The sequence below is a fragment of the Pleurodeles waltl genome, chromosome 1_1, assembly GCF_031143425.1.
Source record: "Pleurodeles waltl isolate 20211129_DDA chromosome 1_1, aPleWal1.hap1.20221129, whole genome shotgun sequence".
Lineage (NCBI taxonomy): Eukaryota > Metazoa > Chordata > Amphibia > Caudata > Salamandridae > Pleurodeles > Pleurodeles waltl.
The window spans coordinates 110,406,992-110,427,440 of NC_090436.1; the positions used below are offsets into that span (position 1 = coordinate 110,406,992).

General features: G+C 48.4%; 1 protein-coding gene across 1 annotated transcript in view; it reads left to right on the forward strand.

Moving 5' to 3' along the window:
- PIK3C3 (phosphatidylinositol 3-kinase catalytic subunit type 3) overlaps nt 1-20,449 on the forward strand; it is a 699,052-nt gene that overhangs the window by 321,300 nt on the left and 357,303 nt on the right. Inside the window, exons 10-11 of the mRNA XM_069218786.1 lie at nt 324-509; nt 13,918-14,072. Coding sequence (XP_069074887.1) covers nt 324-509; nt 13,918-14,072 — 341 coding nt within the window. The remainder of the gene's footprint in view (nt 1-323; nt 510-13,917; nt 14,073-20,449) is intronic.

Consider the following 20,449-nt stretch of genomic DNA (forward strand, 5'->3'; position numbering starts at 1 on the left):
CATCAAAATCCTGCAACGCATCCCTTTGTGTGTACTGTTACTCCTCTGACATAATTTTAATGAGACATAATTGCCAAGGAGGGTATTGATGAGTCGTTTTAGATTATATTCCCCGGTTTCCTTACGCTATTTTACGTATACAATCAGATGAAATCATTGCTCATATTATATACACGTTTCTGAATCTCATCAATGTGAATCTAAAAAACACCCATTGAAATGCTGTCTTCAGAATCGTATTGCCAAAGTCTATCAGTGATGTCTGGAGAACAGATAACTGAGTTTTCTTCTCTGTCCCTTTCCCACCGCGAACCACATTGCAGGCGCTGACCAAGTTCCTGAAGTGTGTGAACTGGGGGCTGGCTCAGGAGGCCAAGCAGGCCCTGGAGCTCTTGGGCAAGTGGAAGCCCATGGACGTGGAGGATTCTCTGGAGCTGCTGTCTTCTCAGTTCACCAACCCCACGGTGCGGCGCTACGCGGTTGCCAGGCTGCAGCAGGCAGACGACGAGGTACAGTAATTCGCTTTCATGCTCCTTTGTGTTCTTGCAATCCGAAGACCCTGCTGGGAAATGTTCTGCGCTCGAAAGAATGTGCCGATTGCCATAGCAATCTCTGATGTATTCCTTTCTGTTAAATGGAATGAGCGGGGGCATGTGGAGTGGTTGTAACAGAACATGCCTTTGTGGACGGTGAAGCCACTGTGTGGGGGTCCAGGTGCTCACCTACGAAAACAACCGACATTCTTTCCCGTGATGTTTGACTGAATTAACGCTCTAAGGACCCTGAATTGAAGTAGTTTGAAGGGAGGCCGCTCGTGCCTGTGCTCCTAACGGCTCGTGCACCCGCACCTCCTTTTGGAACTGTCTGTTCTACGCATCAGGCCTTTTCCTGCAGTTTAGTGTTATTGGTGGGCACGCGTGCATTTACTTCCTCTTGTTTACAGGGCCAGGTTGTCTCATTTACGCAGAACTAGCACTTTGGAAAGTTAGTTTACACCGTAGAGGATAAGCGTTGGACTCTGAAGTAATTTGGAGTAAAACTGTTAGGAGGTAGTTTAGGCGATGAACCTTTTTAGATAACATAGTGGCCTACGTCTCAGATGCTTGAGGAATAATGCCAGAAATAGCTGGCTCCATGGAACATGCGTCAGAGTTTTAGTGTCCATCACTGGAGCACGACGTGTGGATCCGTGCCAAATGTTTACAACTTCCGCAACTATGCAAGTGATCCCCTGTTAGATTCATTTTATGTAACTGAGATTCTCTAAACATCTGACCTGGATCGGGTCCCGTGGTATTAGAGAGATTGTTCTGGTCACTACTGGGACGTTTCCATTCTCTTCCTGTGCACTCTATCAGCCCTGGTGCTACACCTGTGAGGAAGAGGAATCGAGTATTCCACGTGAGGAACTTCAGTGTATGATTACGACCATTGTGATTACATTACGATTACTTTGGGAAAGCACGCACACTTAAGTAATCATGGAGCCTTCATGTGTCGACATTTATGGATCAACTTCATTTCTGAAAATCAGGTTGTATGCTTCTCTCCAAGAACTAGCTATTTCAGCAGCTTCTGCAGAAGATTACTAGTAGCTCCTGTTATAGGTTGTCTGACACACAATCAGGTGACGCCCAACTTAACCAATATCTTTCTTACTAAGGTTCAGTTATGTGAGATGGCCCACCCTTGAGCAAGCCCAGCCTTCCATGCTGAAGGCACCAAATAACTGGAACTGAATCCAACCTTATCCACACTCACACAATGAGTTACAGGTAGCATATGCAGGATTCCTAAAGATTGTAGTATCCCAACCTGCCCATGGTAGACAACCCGACGCCCTACGTTCTTGTGTTACATGCAGATGCTTAACAATAATTCCAAAGTTATTAACTTCAACGGATCTGTTGTGCACCTCTGTGTTGCAGACAACTGGACATTGGTGGTTGCTGACACTTTTGGTCCCTCTTCCCACATCATCTGCTAACAATTGGTTCTCTCCCCAGGCCTGACTTTCTTTCAGTGGGATGTGCACTTGCAAATGCAGGCTCTTGTCATACCGAACATTTTCTGTCTCATCTTTTTAAATTCTGCGGTGGGTCTTGCAGGATAGGGCCAGTTGTGTAACCACAAATAAGATCTAATAGGTTAAAGGGGTTGGGCCTTTAGCTGTCAGCTTCACATGGGCGTTTCTCTTGTTTATTTCTACTACGGATACTGTATTACACTAGCACAGTGGCTATTTACAACCCAGAGCCATTGCTCTTCTTTCATCCGCAAGTTAGCTACCATCCTGTGCTGGATGCTTTCAGGGAATTCCATTATCTTTACATTTAGATGGAGAAAGTCAAACAGGTTATTGACTCCCTTACTCACAGAAAAAGTGAAGTTGGGTTAGAGCTCCAGCCCTACTACCTTGTGGTTAGGGTTTGCGGACCTTCTTGTTAGGGCAGTAATACACCCTAACGTCAGGTGAGCATTTTTCTGTCTAACATTGGTGTTGGATTTAAAAAAAATATCTACATGCCAAAGGGACTAGCTGATTCAGAAATCTGCCTGTCCTATAAAAAATCCACTTGTCTCATTTGGTGCCACACAACTAGGTCACAAATCATGGCAGCATTTGCGTGTCAGAGCTGTGATAACCTGTCTGATTATGCCAGGGATCATAGTGGGCGATTTTTTGGATTGCAGCATGGCTCCCATAATACATCTTTCTGATTTCAAGGGTCTCTGAACATAACATGCTCTTTTTTTTATCTCAAACCTTAGAATGAATATTCCCAGGCTGTACACATGCAGAGGCTGTTTATGATTGGACTTTGTTTAGGTTAACTTTCTAAATATGGTAGATCTCTCTGAATCATCACACACACAGGACATTTTGGGGGCATGTTTAGAGGCTTTTGCTAGAAGCCAAACAAGTACTGCATATGTGCAAAACAGTGGTTACAAAATCAGACCATGGCACTATAAAAACACAATAGAATAAATACTGGAAAGAGAGATTTATTTGTATACTTTATACATACAAAGTGTCTGCTGCTTAACGATTAGCAGCTAAAAAGTCTGCCATTGTGAAATGTAATACAGCATTTGCTTACTTAATGCCAATGGAAAGCTCTGTGGCAGGCCTCTTTATGACAGATGTCCTTGGAGTCGTAATACTCCATTGAGTGACAGACTGCCCTTTCCTCCTGATGCTGAGTATGGAGTTCTATTTGGAGCCCTTTTGTGCAAGGACAGTGAAAAGATGTTCTCGTGATTCTAATGCATCCTGAGAAGACTATTGTGAAAATTCGTACAGCAGTTCATATCTTTATATGTGCAAAGCAAAGGTATGTCCAAATAAAACACTGTTACATCAATATTTATCTATCTTAAAAAAAATACCTCAGAATTTCACTTTCAGGTTGCAGGTTTGCGACCATTTGAGAAAGGGTATCGGAGTAGACAGACCTTTGACAGCTCGACTGGTGTTGCTACATGATACTTCTGACCTCCCTTCAGTAACCCAACATGTTCATAGATGGCTCGCCACAGCTCTAAATTTGTGATTTTGCTTCTTTTGCAGATCAACTCTTAAGAACCTAGTTGTATAACATGTGATATGGCATGCTTTAAGTGCATTATTTATAAGCCAAATGACAAATTGAATATATTTGATGAGGTCTGGGACTCTTTCCTTAAAGAATGAAGTGTCAAACCCAGTCATCATTTAGGGTGTCTACGGTGAACCTCGTCCTGCTTCATGTTTTATGCAGACCCCCATGTTCCCTTTCCAGGTGCCTTCCTCAATATGTTCCTAAGGCTTTGACCCCCATTGTTGTTGCGTTGGATGCGGACAGAAGGACATATTATTTCTCTTTCACGTTGTGGATGTTAAGCCTTCCTATTCTTCCCTCTAACTGCGGGTGGGTGGTTCTTCCTCCCCTTATCTTCATTGACAGTTGTATTCTTCTTTTCCCCTCGTTTTAGTTGTTATTCATTATTGTTAGAAATGGGGTTTCTGGTTGGCTAGGGTATGCACCTCAGCCAGGCAGAACTTACCCACTCTAGTCAGGGCAAGGGAGTTACACGTCCAAGATAACCCCTGCTCACCCCCTTGGTAGCATGGCACGAGCAGTCAGGCTTAACCCGGAGGCAATGCGTAAAGCGTCTGCACAACACACACATACATGTGACGCAATATTCCCACCACCAAGGAAACACAACACTAGATTATATGAAAATATCCTGTATTGTACACAACGTAATTATCAGACCAACATCACATAACAGTACTATCCTGCTACCTTAGCAGTTGTCAGAACGTTACACATTAGTTACTCTGCAAACTAGCAGTAGTCACACATAACACACAGGTTACTCAGTATTCTGCAACATAAGCAGTAGTCAGGAAACACGTTATCACATTAGCACACTTGTCATAAGAATATCATAAAACGCCCATAGTAGGAACATTAGAAAACCTATGGCAAGTTAAGCAAACATATTAGCAAGTCATGCCCATAAAAGGAACATGTGCACACATATGTAAACACATCATAGGACAGGCAGGCAATATAACATAATTACAAAGTCTGTAAAAAGAACTTTAAATCAACGTTACATTAGTCCGTTTTAAAGTACCTGAAAAATGATGAAAAGGCACCTCCAGTGCCTAAAACGAATAATGGGGCGGCACTTCCAGTGCCTAAACAACCAATGGGGCCCCCGGCGCTCCTCTGCGCAAAACGGGGGCCTCCTGTGCATATTTGGGCCAAAGAGGGGCGGCACGCACCCTCTCAGCGTTCCTGACGGGCCCCTCCTGGGACCCGTAATCACTGGGGGCCCCCCGGGCCTCCACCGGCCCTCCTGTGGGGGCCAAGGTCAGGGAAATCCTGAGGATCTGGAGGGGGGCGCCACGCACCCCCTCCACTCTGCGAACGGGCCCCTCTGGGGGCCCGCAAACTCCTGGGGTCTCCCGGGGCCTCCGCTGGCCCTTGCAGCAGGGGAGACCCCTTTGTGATGGCCTCGGGCCCACGAGGGGGCCCACAAGAGAGTTGGCGGCGGGGGCGAGCCTCCGATGAGGCTGTCTCCCCGGCCGCGCACTGCAAAGCGAGCCCTCCGGGGCTGGAGCAGGGGAGGGAGAGGTGTCCTCCTCTCCCTCCTGCTCCGATGGCAACACCGGCACCAGGTCGGGCCGGCCGGTGCCCCGGGGGCGCTCCTTGGAGCGATCCCTACCCCGGGGGCACCGCTAGGAGCAGGCTTGCTCCTAGTTACTTTGAAAAGGGGTTTCTTGTGCCCCGGGGGCACTGAGCTGAGCGCGATCCTCGCGCTCGGCAATAACTTGAAAACCCGGCTGCGGCGGTGATCCCAAACAGCAGGAGAGCGCTTTTCAGAGCGCTAGCACACATTTTAAATCCCGGGCTGCGGCGGTGATTTCCCTGCACGAAAGAAAAGCGCCTTCAAAGCGCTAGAGCACATCCACAAGCTCGGGCTGCGGCGGTGATTTCTCTGTTAGCAAAAGAAAAGCGCCTTCAAAGCGCAATGGTCCCTCAGCAGCCTCAGTCATCAAAAGAATGCCTCATTCCTCATAAAAGCAGGATCGTAGCAGGGGTCAGGGGCCACAGCACCCTGCCCCTGGGAACAATTAAACAAGAAGGAGCACAGGGCTGGTGGGCCCAGCTACAGGCCAGCACAAGGGGTGCAGATGGTGGCAGTTCCTCCTAGTGACCAGGCAGGTCACAGGTCAGCACAGCAGCAGCAGTCCATGGCGGTTTCCTGGTGAGTCCATTCATCAGCGTTCTGTGTCCAGTTTCAAGTTCCAAGAGTGTTCAAATTGTGGGGAAAATTCCCCTGTACTTATAGTCCTTTTTTTACAGTGTTTTACAATGACAGGGAGAGGAGGTTCCAGCCAGTTACAACTGGTTCTGGGAGTGCCCCCTCTCTCCTTTCAGCACAGGCTCCAAACATCAGTGGGGGGTTAACGACCCTATTGTGTGAGGCCAGGGCACAGCCTTTACAAATGTAGGTGTGCCCCGCCTCTCCCTTCTCTCAGCCCAGGGAGACTATTCAGTATGTAGATGCACCTCAGTGACACCTCCACCCTCCCTGTGTACAGGCTGTCTGAAAAGTATGCACAAAGCCCCAACTGTCACTCTGCCCAGACGTGGATTGGAGTCAAGCTGCAAAACACCAGAATCATAAGCACAGATAAATGCGCACTTTCTAGAAGTGGCATTTCTGTGATAGTAATAAAAAATACACCCACACCAGTAAGCAGTATTTATTATCACCATCACAACCATACCAAACACGCCTACGCTAGCCCTCATAAATCAGACAATACCCCTACACATAAGGCAGGGCATTTCTAATGCAATCCTATGAGAAGGCAGCACTCACAGCAGTGAGACACCAAGTTAGGCTGTTTGTCACTACCAGGACAGGCCATGCAATATGGCACATGTCCTGCCTTTCTACATACATGGCACCCTGCCCACAGGGCGTACTTTAGGGGTGACTTACATGTAGTAAAAGGGGAGTCCTGGGCCTGGCAAGTAAATTTAGATGCCAGGTCCCTGTGGCAGAAAACTGCGCACACAGGCCCTGCGCTAGCAGGCCTGAGACAGGTTTGAAAGTCTACTTCAGTGGGTGGCGCAAGCAGCGCTGCAGGCCCACTAGTAGTATTTAATTTACAGGCCCTGGGTATAGAGATACCACTGTACAAGGGACTTATAGGTAAATTAAATATGCCAATCAGGTATAAGCCAATCATACCAACTTTAGATGGGAGAGCACCTGCACTTTAACACTGGTCAGTAGTGATAAAGTGCTCAGAGTCCTAGAGCCAACAGCGAAAGGTCAGAAAAACCAGGAGGAAGGAGGCAAAAAGACTAGGGATGACCATGCGTATGGCCAAAAGTCCAACACAACCCCCTACCAGCCAAAATCCAGGGGAGAACAATCAATACCTTGATGTACTTTCCTGATTGGGGCGATAGAACAAGGACCCAGGCCCACAACAGCAGGGGCATGTTCCAGTTCTACGCCTTCCTGACTCCACTGGGATCTCTCTGTCAATGCGTCCCAGGCAGCCTAGACCAACCCACGGGGATTCTCTAGCTGCCAATGGCCAGAACCAGGCCCCAGGCCATCTAGGAGCCTCTGGTCTCTGAAACCATAATGAGTGGGGGGCGGTAGCCCCAGGTGCAAAGCAACCTGTCTCCACTCCATTTCCGATCAGTTCAGGGGCTCTACCCTGCCACTGATCCACCAACCTAGGGTCCGCACCCATAGGTTCTACAGGGGCTAGAGGCGAGGCCCTCCTCCCTCTACCCCTCCTTCTAGGATCCCGCCCTCCTCTCCTAGGAGGGGTATCACCAGAATCCACACTTGCCAGGGTGCTGGGTACAGCAGCCCTGCACAACTTTCTCGCCAGCCCAGGATCACTACCTGGCGACTGACCACCCAACCTAGGGACGACACCCTTGAGTTGCACCGGGGTCCGGGGCGGGCTTCCCCCTCCCTGAACCCCACTTCCAGAGTCCTGCGTCTCCCCACCTCGGGAGAAGCCACCAGAAGTTTCACACAGGGGGGTGAGCACACTAACCGCCCCCCCAACCAGGTCAGAGTTTACCCCCTGAACCTGTCTATCTAGTCCAGGGACGACACCCTTAGACTGGACCATTGCCCAGCGAACCAGGACTTCCTTGGGAGCACACCTACCCCCTACCAGATCAGAGCTTACCCCCTGAATCTGGCAATCCAACCCAGAGTCACTACCCTGCGGTTGAACCACTGCCTGGCGCACCAGGACTTCCTTGGGAGCACACGTACTCCCCATCAGGTCAGAGTTTACCCCCTGAACCTGATCATCCAACCCAGAGTCACCACCCTGCGGTTGAATCATTGCCTGGCGCACCAGGACTTCCTGGGGGGCACACCTACCCCCCATCAGGGAAACACTTTCCCCAAGGGCCACACAAGAGTCTGGCTGGCGCAGGTCTCCTGACCTCTGCCCATCGGACAGAGTCTGGATTCCCCCCAGCCCAGAAATGGTCTCACCAAGGTCATTCCTGGGGGGCTCTGCTCTCAGAGCTGACCCCTGACCCTCCAGGTTCTCCACTGGGGCCCGCAGCCCCCTCTCAACCCTATGCCTGGATTTCCGCCTCCTCCGCTGTAGAGCGAGACTACCAGACACCAGGACCGGCGGAACGCTATCACCAGCCACCCGCCTAAGTCCTAATGACAAAATGGGATCCTTCTGAACAGCTGGCCCTACGGCACAGGTTAGGCTCACCTCCTGGCGTTCACTCATGGAACCTTCAGGGGCCTGGGACGGTATCTTGGGCACCTTGGGCCTCAGCCCAGCCCCATTCCCTCTCCTCAGAGACGGGACATGGGGTCCCTCACCCATCCCAGTCCACTGGGACCTACCTGGGACACTCCATTCCTTTCCCACCACACCTTGTTGGGAAACACCTAGACCACTCTCATTAGGAACACCCCCTAATGTCACACCAGACCCTCTGGTACGCAACCAGAAGTCTGCCTCCTTTGCAAGCTCCCTGGAGTCAGAGAGCTCACACACTGACAAGTGTTGGCGTAACTCTGAAAAACAACAACGAAACAGGTGCTCTCTGAGAATCAGATTAAACAGCCCTTCAAAATTGTTTACTGTGCTACCCTTCACCCATCCATCTAGTGCAATGCAGCAATCCTCCACAAACTCCTCCCAAGACTGGTGGGACAGTTTCTTACCACCCCTAAACCTTTTTCTGTATTCCTCAGGGGAAAAACCATACTTCACAATCAGTGCGTTCTTCACAGCGGAGTACCCCTCCCTGTCACTCTCTTCTAGAGTCAGTAGGGCATCCCTCCCCTCCTCAGGAATAAAACTCCCTAGGCCAGTTCCCCAATCCTTCTCAGGGATCCTGCGCTCTACCAGAGCCCTCTCATATTCCTTTAACCACTGACGTATGTCACCCCCCTCTTGGAACCTAGGTACCAGATCTATGGGTATGTGAGGAACATCTTTGCTACAGCACTGTACATTGCTGCCACCACTGGACTCCACCTGCAGCGCTGGTGAGTCCAGAACCTTCAGACTGCGCTCTAGAGCGAGTCTTTCTCTGGCAAAGGCCCTCTCTGCCTCTGCCATTCTCTCCTGTACTAAGGCCTTCTCTACCTCAGCCCTTCTCTCCTCAACAGCTAGGCGCGCTAACTGCAACTTCAGGTCCCTCTCTTCCCGCCTATCTCTTAGCTCATCAGGCGTCAAGGAATGAGAGGTAGCCCTGCTTCTTACACTGGACCCAGCAAGGGACTCCCTATCACTGGGGCCTTCCCTGTCAACTGGCGTCCCCAACCGGTCATTCTCACCCTCCTGATCAGTCTCTCTACCACTCTCTAGGGATGAGGTCTGGGAGCCCTCCCATTGGGAACCCTCGCTACACTCAGGATCCTCTGGGTACCCCCTAAGCACACTCCCTCCCTGGGTAAATGTCACAAACCTTTCAAAGAAATTCAGAGATCTCCTGAGGTCCCCTTCTACAGGCAGCCCTCTCTCTCTACAGAACCCCTCTAATTCCTCCTGCGTGTAAAACGGCAGGTCCTCTAAATCAAAGGTAAGCCCCATCTTGAAAAGGTACAAATAACTCAACTGTGACAACCACAATACCCAAGCGTGAGAACTGAAAACAGGAAAAATGACCAAAGAGAGAAAGTTAAGAGAAGCCAAACATGTGATGGTCTAAACGCAATCCTTGTAGTGAAATAATGAGTCACAATGGTATTGTGCAAGCGCAAGTCCTATCCTCACCGCTGACTTCCAATGTTAGAAATGGGGTTTCTGGTTGGCTAGGGTATGCACCTCAGCCAGGCAGAACTTACCCACTCTAGTCAGGGCAAGGGAGTTACACGTCCAAGATAACCCCTGCTCACCCCCTTGGTAGCATGGCACGAGCAGTCAGGCTTAACCCGGAGGCAATGCGTAAAGCGTCTGCACAACACACACATACATGTGACGCAATATTCCCACCACCAAGGAAACACAACACTAGATTATATGAAAATATCCTGTATTGTACACAACGTAATTATCAGACCAACATCACATAACAGTACTATCCTGCTACCTTAGCAGTTGTCAGAACGTTACACATTAGTTACTCTGCAAACTAGCAGTAGTCACACATAACACACAGGTTACTCAGTATTCTGCAACATAAGCAGTAGTCAGGAAACACGTTATCACATTAGCACACTTGTCATAAGAATATCATAAAACGCCCATAGTAGGAACATTAGAAAACCTATGGCAAGTTAAGCAAACATATTAGCAAGTCATGCCCATAAAAGGAACATGTGCACACATATGTAAACACATCATAGGACAGGCAGGCAATATAACATAATTACAAAGTCTGTAAAAAGAACTTTAAATCAACGTTACATTAGTCCGTTTTAAAGTACCTGAAAAATGATGAAAAGGCACCTCCAGTGCCTAAAACGAATAATGGGGCGGCACTTCCAGTGCCTAAACAACCAATGGGGCCCCCGGCGCTCCTCTGCGCAAAACGGGGGCCTCCTGTGCATATTTGGGCCAAAGAGGGGCGGCACGCACCCTCTCAGCGTTCCTGACGGGCCCCTCCTGGGACCCGTAATCACTGGGGGCCCCCCGGGCCTCCACCGGCCCTCCTGTGGGGGCCAAGGTCAGGGAAATCCTGAGGATCTGGAGGGGGGCGCCACGCACCCCCTCCACTCTGCGAACGGGCCCCTCTGGGGGCCCGCAAACTCCTGGGGTCTCCCGGGGCCTCCGCTGGCCCTTGCAGCAGGGGAGACCCCTTTGTGATGGCCTCGGGCCCACGAGGGGGCCCACAAGAGAGTTGGCGGCGGGGGCGAGCCTCCGATGAGGCTGTCTCCCCGGCCGCGCACTGCAAAGCGAGCCCTCCGGGGCTGGAGCAGGGGAGGGAGAGGTGTCCTCCTCTCCCTCCTGCTCCGATGGCAACACCGGCACCAGGTCGGGCCGGCCGGTGCCCCGGGGGCGCTCCTTGGAGCGATCCCTACCCCGGGGGCACCGCTAGGAGCAGGCTTGCTCCTAGTTACTTTGAAAAGGGGTTTCTTGTGCCCCGGGGGCACTGAGCTGAGCGCGATCCTCGCGCTCGGCAATAACTTGAAAACCCGGCTGCGGCTGTGATCCCAAACAGCAGGAGAGCGCTTTTCAGAGCGCTAGCACACATTTTAAATCCCGGGCTGCGGCGGTGATTTCCCTGCACGAAAGAAAAGCGCCTTCAAAGCGCTAGAGCACATCCACAAGCTCGGGCTGCGGCGGTGATTTCTCTGTTAGCAAAAGAAAAGCGCCTTCAAAGCGCAATGGTCCCTCAGCAGCCTCAGTCATCAAAAGAATGCCTCATTCCTCATAAAAGCAGGATCGTAGCAGGGGTCAGGGGCCACAGCACCCTGCCCCTGGGAACAATTAAACAAGAAGGAGCACAGGGCTGGTGGGCCCAGCTACAGGCCAGCACAAGGGGTGCAGATGGTGGCAGTTCCTCCTAGTGACCAGGCAGGTCACAGGTCAGCACAGCAGCAGCAGTCCATGGCGGTTTCCTGGTGAGTCCATTCATCAGCGTTCTGTGTCCAGTTTCAAGTTCCAAGAGTGTTCAAATTGTGGGGAAAATTCCCCTGTACTTATAGTCCTTTTTTTACAGTGTTTTACAATGACAGGGAGAGGAGGTTCCAGCCAGTTACAACTGGTTCTGGGAGTGCCCCCTCTCTCCTTTCAGCACAGGCTCCAAACATCAGTGGGGGGTTAACGACCCTATTGTGTGAGGCCAGGGCACAGCCTTTACAAATGTAGGTGTGCCCCGCCTCTCCCTTCTCTCAGCCCAGGGAGACTATTCAGTATGTAGATGCACCTCAGTGACACCTCCACCCTCCCTGTGTACAGGCTGTCTGAAAAGTATGCACAAAGCCCCAACTGTCACTCTGCCCAGACGTGGATTGGAGTCAAGCTGCAAAACACCAGAATCATAAGCACAGATAAATGCGCACTTTCTAGAAGTGGCATTTCTGTGATAGTAATAAAAAATACACCCACACCAGTAAGCAGTATTTATTATCACCATCACAACCATACCAAACACGCCTACGCTAGCCCTCATAAATCAGACAATACCCCTACACATAAGGCAGGGCATTTCTAATGCAATCCTATGAGAAGGCAGCACTCACAGCAGTGAGACACCAAGTTAGGCTGTTTGTCACTACCAGGACAGGCCATGCAATATGGCACATGTCCTGCCTTTCTACATACATGGCACCCTGCCCACAGGGCGTACTTTAGGGGTGACTTACATGTAGTAAAAGGGGAGTCCTGGGCCTGGCAAGTAAATTTAGATGCCAGGTCCCTGTGGCAGAAAACTGCGCACACAGGCCCTGCGCTAGCAGGCCTGAGACAGGTTTGAAAGTCTACTTCAGTGGGTGGCGCAAGCAGCGCTGCAGGCCCACTAGTAGTATTTAATTTACAGGCCCTGGGTATAGAGATACCACTGTACAAGGGACTTATAGGTAAATTAAATATGCCAATCAGGTATAAGCCAATCATACCAACTTTAGATGGGAGAGCACCTGCACTTTAACACTGGTCAGTAGTGATAAAGTGCTCAGAGTCCTAGAGCCAACAGCGAAAGGTCAGAAAAACCAGGAGGAAGGAGGCAAAAAGACTAGGGATGACCATGCGTATGGCCAAAAGTCCAACAATTATTATTTGTTTTGATGGGGATATGGTCTAGAGTTGGATTTTGGGTTAGCATTTTACTTTGCTGATTTTCTTGCCTTCTGTGGCAATTGATCTATGTATTTCTAATGTGCCACTCTTGTCATAGTAATGAGAAAATTCTATAAAGAATTGAAACACAAAAATCTGCATTAAATGTGGCAGGCAGTTCGCAACTTGCACCTGGTTCTGGTATTTTGGATTTTGTTCAGATTCTCTTGGGGAGGGGAGTTAAAGAAGGGCCCAGAAATGTTTTGATTTTTCTAAACGTGGCTCCATTTGATGGATCTGCATGAAACGTAGCCGAAATGTAGCCTCCTTGGTTGTCTGAATTTAATGCAGGTCCATTGAGGGGGAAGATTTAAAGTGAAGGGTGAAGTGTACATCTCCTATTAAATTTTGCACATTTAATAAGTCCACACAAAATTTGTCAGATGTTTAGCAGGTTAACCTTACTGTTGATTATGTCAAGTTTTGAGCACAACAATTGGGGTGGGCAGAGATAAATGGGCAGACATTTAAAGTTTCTTTCATTAATATGTTTGGTATTGTTCAATTAATCTGCATGACATTTGGCAGCTAGTGAATTAATCCTGATGCAACGCCAGGCAAGCCCTTAACTCGACCCCTTCAGGACACAACAGAAGGTGGTTGGGCACAGCGCAGAATGGATACTTTAGGCCATGCACTGTAGGGGTTGAACAGCACACAGTCAAAGACCATGTGCAGCGTGGGTTAGGCAGCTATGGGAGGAGCTGGGAGCAGGGCCTAGTCACAGGCCCCAATGAGCTTAAGTGTTGTGTACAGCAGGATTTGTAAATTAATTAAATCATAAACCATTGGAATTAACTGAAAAAAACGCAGTTCTTAGCGAGTTTTTATTTCAGACTCCAACTCATCAAAGCACAGAAATGTGCAAGTGATAGCAGTATGCCCTACACATGCCATAAATTGGGCCACTCACATGTTCAAAATACAAATTTGAAAAAGGTACAAACAAAAGACTAATCAAAAGGTGGTGGTGTGTATTGTGTGTGTGGAGGTGGAAAATACAATCAATAAGAGTTATAAGAATCCTTGAACATTTTGCTGCATTTGACTGTTTAACCTTTTGCGATTTTGCGATTTTTAACCTTTTTTGGCTATTTTAATCACAGGATTTATTGATGTACTTACTGCAACTAGTGCAGGCTCTGAAGTATGAAAACTTTAATGACATCAAGTCTGGATTGGAGCCAACTAAGAAAGACCCACAGGCCTCTGTGTCGGAGAGCATGACGTCATCAGTCCCAAACCCTAAAGAATTTGATAGGTAAGTAGTGGCTTGTCATTCTTTGGAGGTACTTAATGGGGATTTCTGACATATCCTGTAGGTGGTGCTTTGATGGAAGATAGTGACTGAGAGGTTTGCAAAATTCCAACTAAATGAGGTTGACCTGACTTCTGTAAGAGGCAGGTCACACACTTAGCAGAAGTCTCCTTCAGGCTGAAATTTAATTGTTACTAAGAATATTATGTTTATTGCCTTGTAAACAGTGAATAGCATGGCCTAGGGGTGGATCAGTACTTCAGTCCTTCAGTTCCTTTTTTCATCTGAATGATGAACAACAGTTTCCCTCTTTAATTATGTAATTGTAGAGAGGGTACATTTTCTACTCTGTCCCTATGCAATGGAAGTGCCATGTTTTAGGTAAAACCCCACATGACTGACACCCTGATTTTTGTTACCCGGCCATCAAAAACACAACAGGATATAAGATTGTTATTAATTTCCTGTCCTGCTAGCTGGTTTGCTGTTCATAAGGCTACTGTTTCATAGAGATTTCAATGATTGTAAACCCAAAGGATGTAAGCAGTGCTTAACTTGTGTCCGGTGGGGTGCACTGGCACTCATTTTCAGGCACCGGCTCTTATTTTTGGGCACCAACACTTATTTTTCAGCATCAGACATTTACGATAGCAAAAGAAGAAAAAACACTCAAAACGCAAAGATGGAATATGAGTAAACGGAAAACCGACACAAAGGGAGAAAGCAGGAACCTGAAAAAGGCAGGGAGTGTCTGCAGTGGATTAAAGAGGCATGCAATGGGTTTAGCACTACGCAACGTTTGTATTCACGTTTCCGACATTCATTTGCAGTGACCATAGGCTTCTGAGCAAAGACCTGGGCACCGGCATTCATTCCTGTCCAAGTTAAGCACTGGGTTTAAGAAGCGAAAGTAGTGCATTGCGGTTATAGCAATCTGTGCTGAATTATATATAAATATCATTTTTTTTTTTTTTTTTTTGGTTAAACAAACTTTTACTGATATTCTGCCTCATTACAGTTCAGCATATATCGCACAGTTCAATTGCCTCTACATATATAGCAGAGATATCGACATTCCAGACCTACAAGAGGAACTGCATATTCATATATTATTTAACAGTATTGAAGAACACCGATCCCTAATACTCCCTCCCTCCTCCTTCCCCACCTCACTAACCATATGAGTTAAGCCATCTATGTTGCCAGTGTCGGAGTGCCTCGTAGGAGTACCTCTGCTAGAGTAAAGGGGGGGTAACATATGTGATCTGTTTACACACACCACCACCCATTGTGGTCCTTATGCGGGGAGTGTGAGGCCAAACAAGGATCTCCTTGGTTCGTTGTTAGGATAAGCCTCAACCTCTCTATTCCCTCTTCACCTTCAGCCTCCTTAAGGGACGCTGCTCTCCTCGGTGCTACTAATCATGTGCCTCATTCTGGGCTCTAAACACCTCTACTAGTGTGTCCCACTCGAGAGATATTGATTTCCATCTCAACCCCCTGTATTCTTCTCTCCCAAGAGCTGAGCTTTCAGCCTGGCTCCAGCGTAGAACTTCCTCCCTCCAATGGTTGGTGCATGGGGGGACTTCCAACACCTGGTTAGTTGTCATTTCGCCAATAACGGAGCCAGAATCGTGAAGTTACCTTAGAGCTTCGTGTGTTAGGTTCCCACCCCAGGAGGCAATAAGAAGGCACCTGTTCCACTGTCACCTCCGTGATCTCTATCAAAGTGGCTCTGATAGTAGCCCAGTACTGTGAGAGGGACGGACACGTCTAGAGCATATGGAGAAGGTCGGCATCGAGGGCATTGTGCCCTTGTTGTGTAATACATTCTATTAAGCCTATGCCGAGTTAGCTATGCACGATTGAATAGGTAAAATTGGATCAGTTTAAATCTAGTATAGCTGGATACTTTTTTAGCATATTATAACATATAAGTCCACACCTTAACCGTGATGTCCCTACCTAAATCAGTTGTCCACTTAGTTTGCAGCATATCTAATGCTGTGTGCAGATGTGCACGAATCCCTCGGTATAGCCATCTTATAAGATGTCTGCCGAGACCCATTGTGTGTAGGATCTGAAGGGCTTCGTGTGCTACTGGTTCAGCTCCCTTTGGTGCCCAAAAAGTGCGTACGTAGGTCAGTATTTTAGCATGAGTTAAAAAAAGAACGTCAGGTAGACCGTGTACTTGTACAAAGTCTGAGTGCGGCACTAACATGCCATCGTCAAACAGATCCCCTAGTGTAAGCGGTCTCAGTTGTTCCCACATTCGCAGCATAGCTGCCGTGATTGTTCCGGAGGGGGTAGTGAGACCGCACAAAGGTTATGTTGGGTGTGTAGGGGGTTGATGAGGCTGTGTATCGTGTTGCTAATTTCCAGTAAGCCAACACCATTCGCAGTTGTAAGGTTGCCCCAGGAGTTATTTTGGGGATCCCGGACAGATCAGTCGATGCATGTATGAAACCTTTATGTCTTCCAGGTTGTGACCGGACAGCCAGTAGGACAGCCATTGGATCTGGTCCGCTATCCAGTAGACTTTGAAGCCCGGGGCTCCCAGGCCACCAGTGACCCGGGGTAACTGTAGTTTCGACAAGCTTACTCGGCGGCGACCCTCCCCACATATTAGAGAAATTAGTAAGGAGTGGTACCATGAGCGGCAGGTTTACAAAATGGTATAAAACACTGGCCAACAGCACCATTTTTGCCTCTTCTTCATGAGAGGGGTAACGTAGTCCAGAAATCATCTTGGGCCTTGAACAATGTAATCGTCTGGCCTAAATTACCTTCTAGTAAATCTGCCTGGTCCCGGTATATACGAATACCAAGATAACAGAAGAATACATGTGTAAGTGCACTGTTCATAGGGCCAAATCAGATCAAGGGATCTGGATAGGTGCCCTAGAGGAATATGCATAGCATTTATCGGGAATAATTTGAAGCCATGAAAGGAGTGCAAATCAGGAAAAAATCTGTGCTGCCCCCTCTGGATCCTGCCATAAATCCCCGTAATAAAGTATCATGTCATCTGCTTATAAGGAGCAAGCGTGGGGCCGAGCAAAATCCCCCAATCACCTGTGCTGTAACGAAGGTGCTGTGCCAGGGGTTCTAATGCCAATACAAAAAAAAGGTGGGAGAGAGGGCACCCCTGTCTAGATCCACGGTAGATGGGGTAAGAGGAAGATATATGGGCTCCCGTCTTGGCTCTAGCAGTCGAGCCATATATAATAGCTTCACTCACTGTATAAATTCTGGAGGTACGTCATAGGCTTTCAGAGATGCCAGCATGTAGTTCCAACTGAGAGTGTTGAATGCTTGCCGCATATCTAAGGAGATGCAGCACGCGTGCGGATACTTGTGCTTCGTCTCATCTATTAACCGAAATAGACGGCGGATATTCATAGATGTACCACGGCATGGAACAAATCCACATTGGTCCATGTGTAGTAATTGCGAAAGGAGTGGGAGCAGTCTATGCACTAATACTTTACTGACGAGTTTATATTCAGTATTTAAAATAGATAGGGGTCTATAAGAGGACATCTGTGCAGGAGGTCTATCTGGTTTAAGAAGCGAAGTCACCACTGCCTCTCAAATTATTACTGGGAGCATACCTTCCTTGAGTGACTATTATAAAATTTCTCCAGTTGAGGGAGTAGGCGATTGGCATATAAAATTCTACTGGTAGCCCATCAGACCCAGGGGTTTTATTACTTTCCATCTCCTTAAGAGCCTTGCAATCTCAGTAATCGCGATTGAAGCACTCAACACTTCTCTTTATAGTGCTGTCACTTTCATGAGCAGATGTTGGTTTAGAAACCTGTGCATTGTGTGACAGTCTACAGGCAGGGGTGCAGCGTAGAGATCAGTATAGTATTGACGAACGGTTTCGTTGATAGCTTGACTATTCACTATTCCCAACTGTGGAGATTGTGTTGTTGAGATAGGCATGGGAGACTGCTGCGGTCTAATTAGCTTGGCAAGAAGGGCGCCCGGTTTGTCGCCCTCTGTATGTGCCCTTTGGGTGTAGGATCTGCTATCCACAGAGCACTAGCGCTCTGAAAGTTGTGCATGTCTGATCTGTGCTGATTGTAATTGTACTGCTCTAGTGTCATCTAGGGTTGCCTCCCGTTCCAAAGAGCCCGGATTATTTTCTAGTTTTGTGAGGTCATTCAGAATATCCACCCGCGCCCTCATCTGCATAGAAATGGAGGATCCTTCTATTGCCACTTTAAAGGCTTCCCATTCGATCAGTGAGGAGGAGGACGTGCCTGTGTTTTCTGAGAAGTATGTGTCTATAGTGGTAGCTAGGGTATCCCTTCAGATCGTGTCTTCCAGGAGCGTGGGCTGTAAGTGCCATGTTGGTATCGGGGTGGGTACCCATCCGCAGGCCAGCTGAATTATGAGTGGAATCTGGTCAGATAATGTCTTACCTAAATATGTGGTGTGTGTTATGTGAGATTGCATGCTGGAAATGCACAGGAAGCAGTCTAAAGGGGAATGGAGTATATGCAGGTAGGAACAAAAAGAGTACTCCTTGGCCCCTACATTGGGACCTGGTGGATGTCTGGAGGAGTTGCACCCATCAACCCACTGTCGCAAGGCTCTGGCCTGACGAACCAGCGCCGCTCCCAAAAGGGGTGGGTGTAAGCGGTTGAGGAGGACACACAGTACTGCGTTCAAGTCCCCACCCAGCACCCAAGGGAGGTGAAACCAGTCTGACAACACGGTAGATAAAGGTGCATGGAAAGCATCCTGTTCTTGGTTTGGCGCATAAAAGCAACCGAGCATAATTTGTTCTCCGTCTAGGAGTCCCTTAAGAAATACATATCGCCCCTGGGTGTCAATTTTCGTATCTTGGAATGAAAACAAAATCCCTGCCCTTATCCATATGGCTGCTCCCCAGGCATAAGCCGAGAATGAGGTATGAAACAATTGTCTCCTCCATTGCGCTGCAGTTTTAGGGCTTCTGGTGTTGTAAGGTGTGTTTCCTGCAGGAAAGCAAGGTGAGCGTGGCGTCTGTGCAGTTGTGCCAATACCCTGTGTCTCATTTAGGGTGACTCCAGTCCCCTAATATTCCAGGTAATAATAATGTATGATTTAGTGACTGTGGCCATTACATTGAGTGTGAGGCATGTTGTGAAGTTTGAGCACCGTGGCTTTACTGTATTCTCCATGTTTCAGCAATGATGGAAGCATTACAATAACAAAAAACACCCCATCCAATACATGGTCCAGCATGGAAAACTGTGCTCGACCAATGTAACAAAACTGCGTAAATATACACATAACCGGGCTTATGCTAGTGGGGTATCGTGTACCAAACGTCATATTATACCACTACTCAGCAACCATAACTCACACTATCGGACCGGACCAAGGCCTCTACTGTCCTATATTACTCACATAATAGTTCACAGCTTCAGGCTAACAATACTAGGATATCACTCATTGATAAATTAAGTGCACATGTAATGATGATCATAAACCTCAGTGTCAACAGACAGGGATCAGTGTATTAATCTAGGATACAGTGCGGAGTGATATAGTTACCCCCCCTTTCATCCTTCACAGGATCTTTGAAGTGAAGACGAGCACGCGAAAAAAGCAGACCTCCAACTCATAAGCGTTCATTAGCGGTTTGTGGCGTGATAGTTGGAAACAATGCCACACTGCCCTCTGTTTCAGTGTCTGAGTCTCCAGCCAGGAATGACTCTGTGCAGGGCCTACTGCTGGGATCCCGCAGAGTAGTAGCCAGTTGAAAGGCCTCCAGTTGACTTTCACCTGCCTGTTGCGGTGACAGACCTCCTCCACCGAAGTTCGCTGTGTCCCGCTTACAATTTGTGCGCTGAGACTGGCGGCGCGATTTTTGGGATGCAAACTCATGTTGCTGGTCAGTCCGAGTGCTCTGAAAGTTCTGGTCAAGCCACTCTCTGGCTGCTGCTGGTGAGTCAAAGAAATGAGAATGTTGTTCATGTGTAACTTTCAATTTCCCTTGGAAGATCAATGCACATACAAGGCAGTGCATTCTGAGGTGTCGTTTGACTTCTTGGAAGGAAGCCCGGCGACGCTGCACCAACTTCGTGTAGTCGGGGTAAAGACACTCTGGAGCAAGTCATTGTGATTGGTGAGCGCTCCTGCGTTGCCCGGAGTAACGTATTCCTGTCCCTGGAGTTCAGTATTTTTGCCAATATTAGCTGTGACAGAGCCCCGGGGTCCGATCTCTTGGTAGGCACATGGTGCGCCTGCTCCACAGTGTAGAGAGTGGATAAACCCTCTTGCGCCCCCGTCATCCGCAACCAGGTCTCGATGAACTGAGTGGGGTGATCTCCCTCGGTGCCCTCTGGGAGGCCCACTATACGGAAGCTATTTCTGCACAT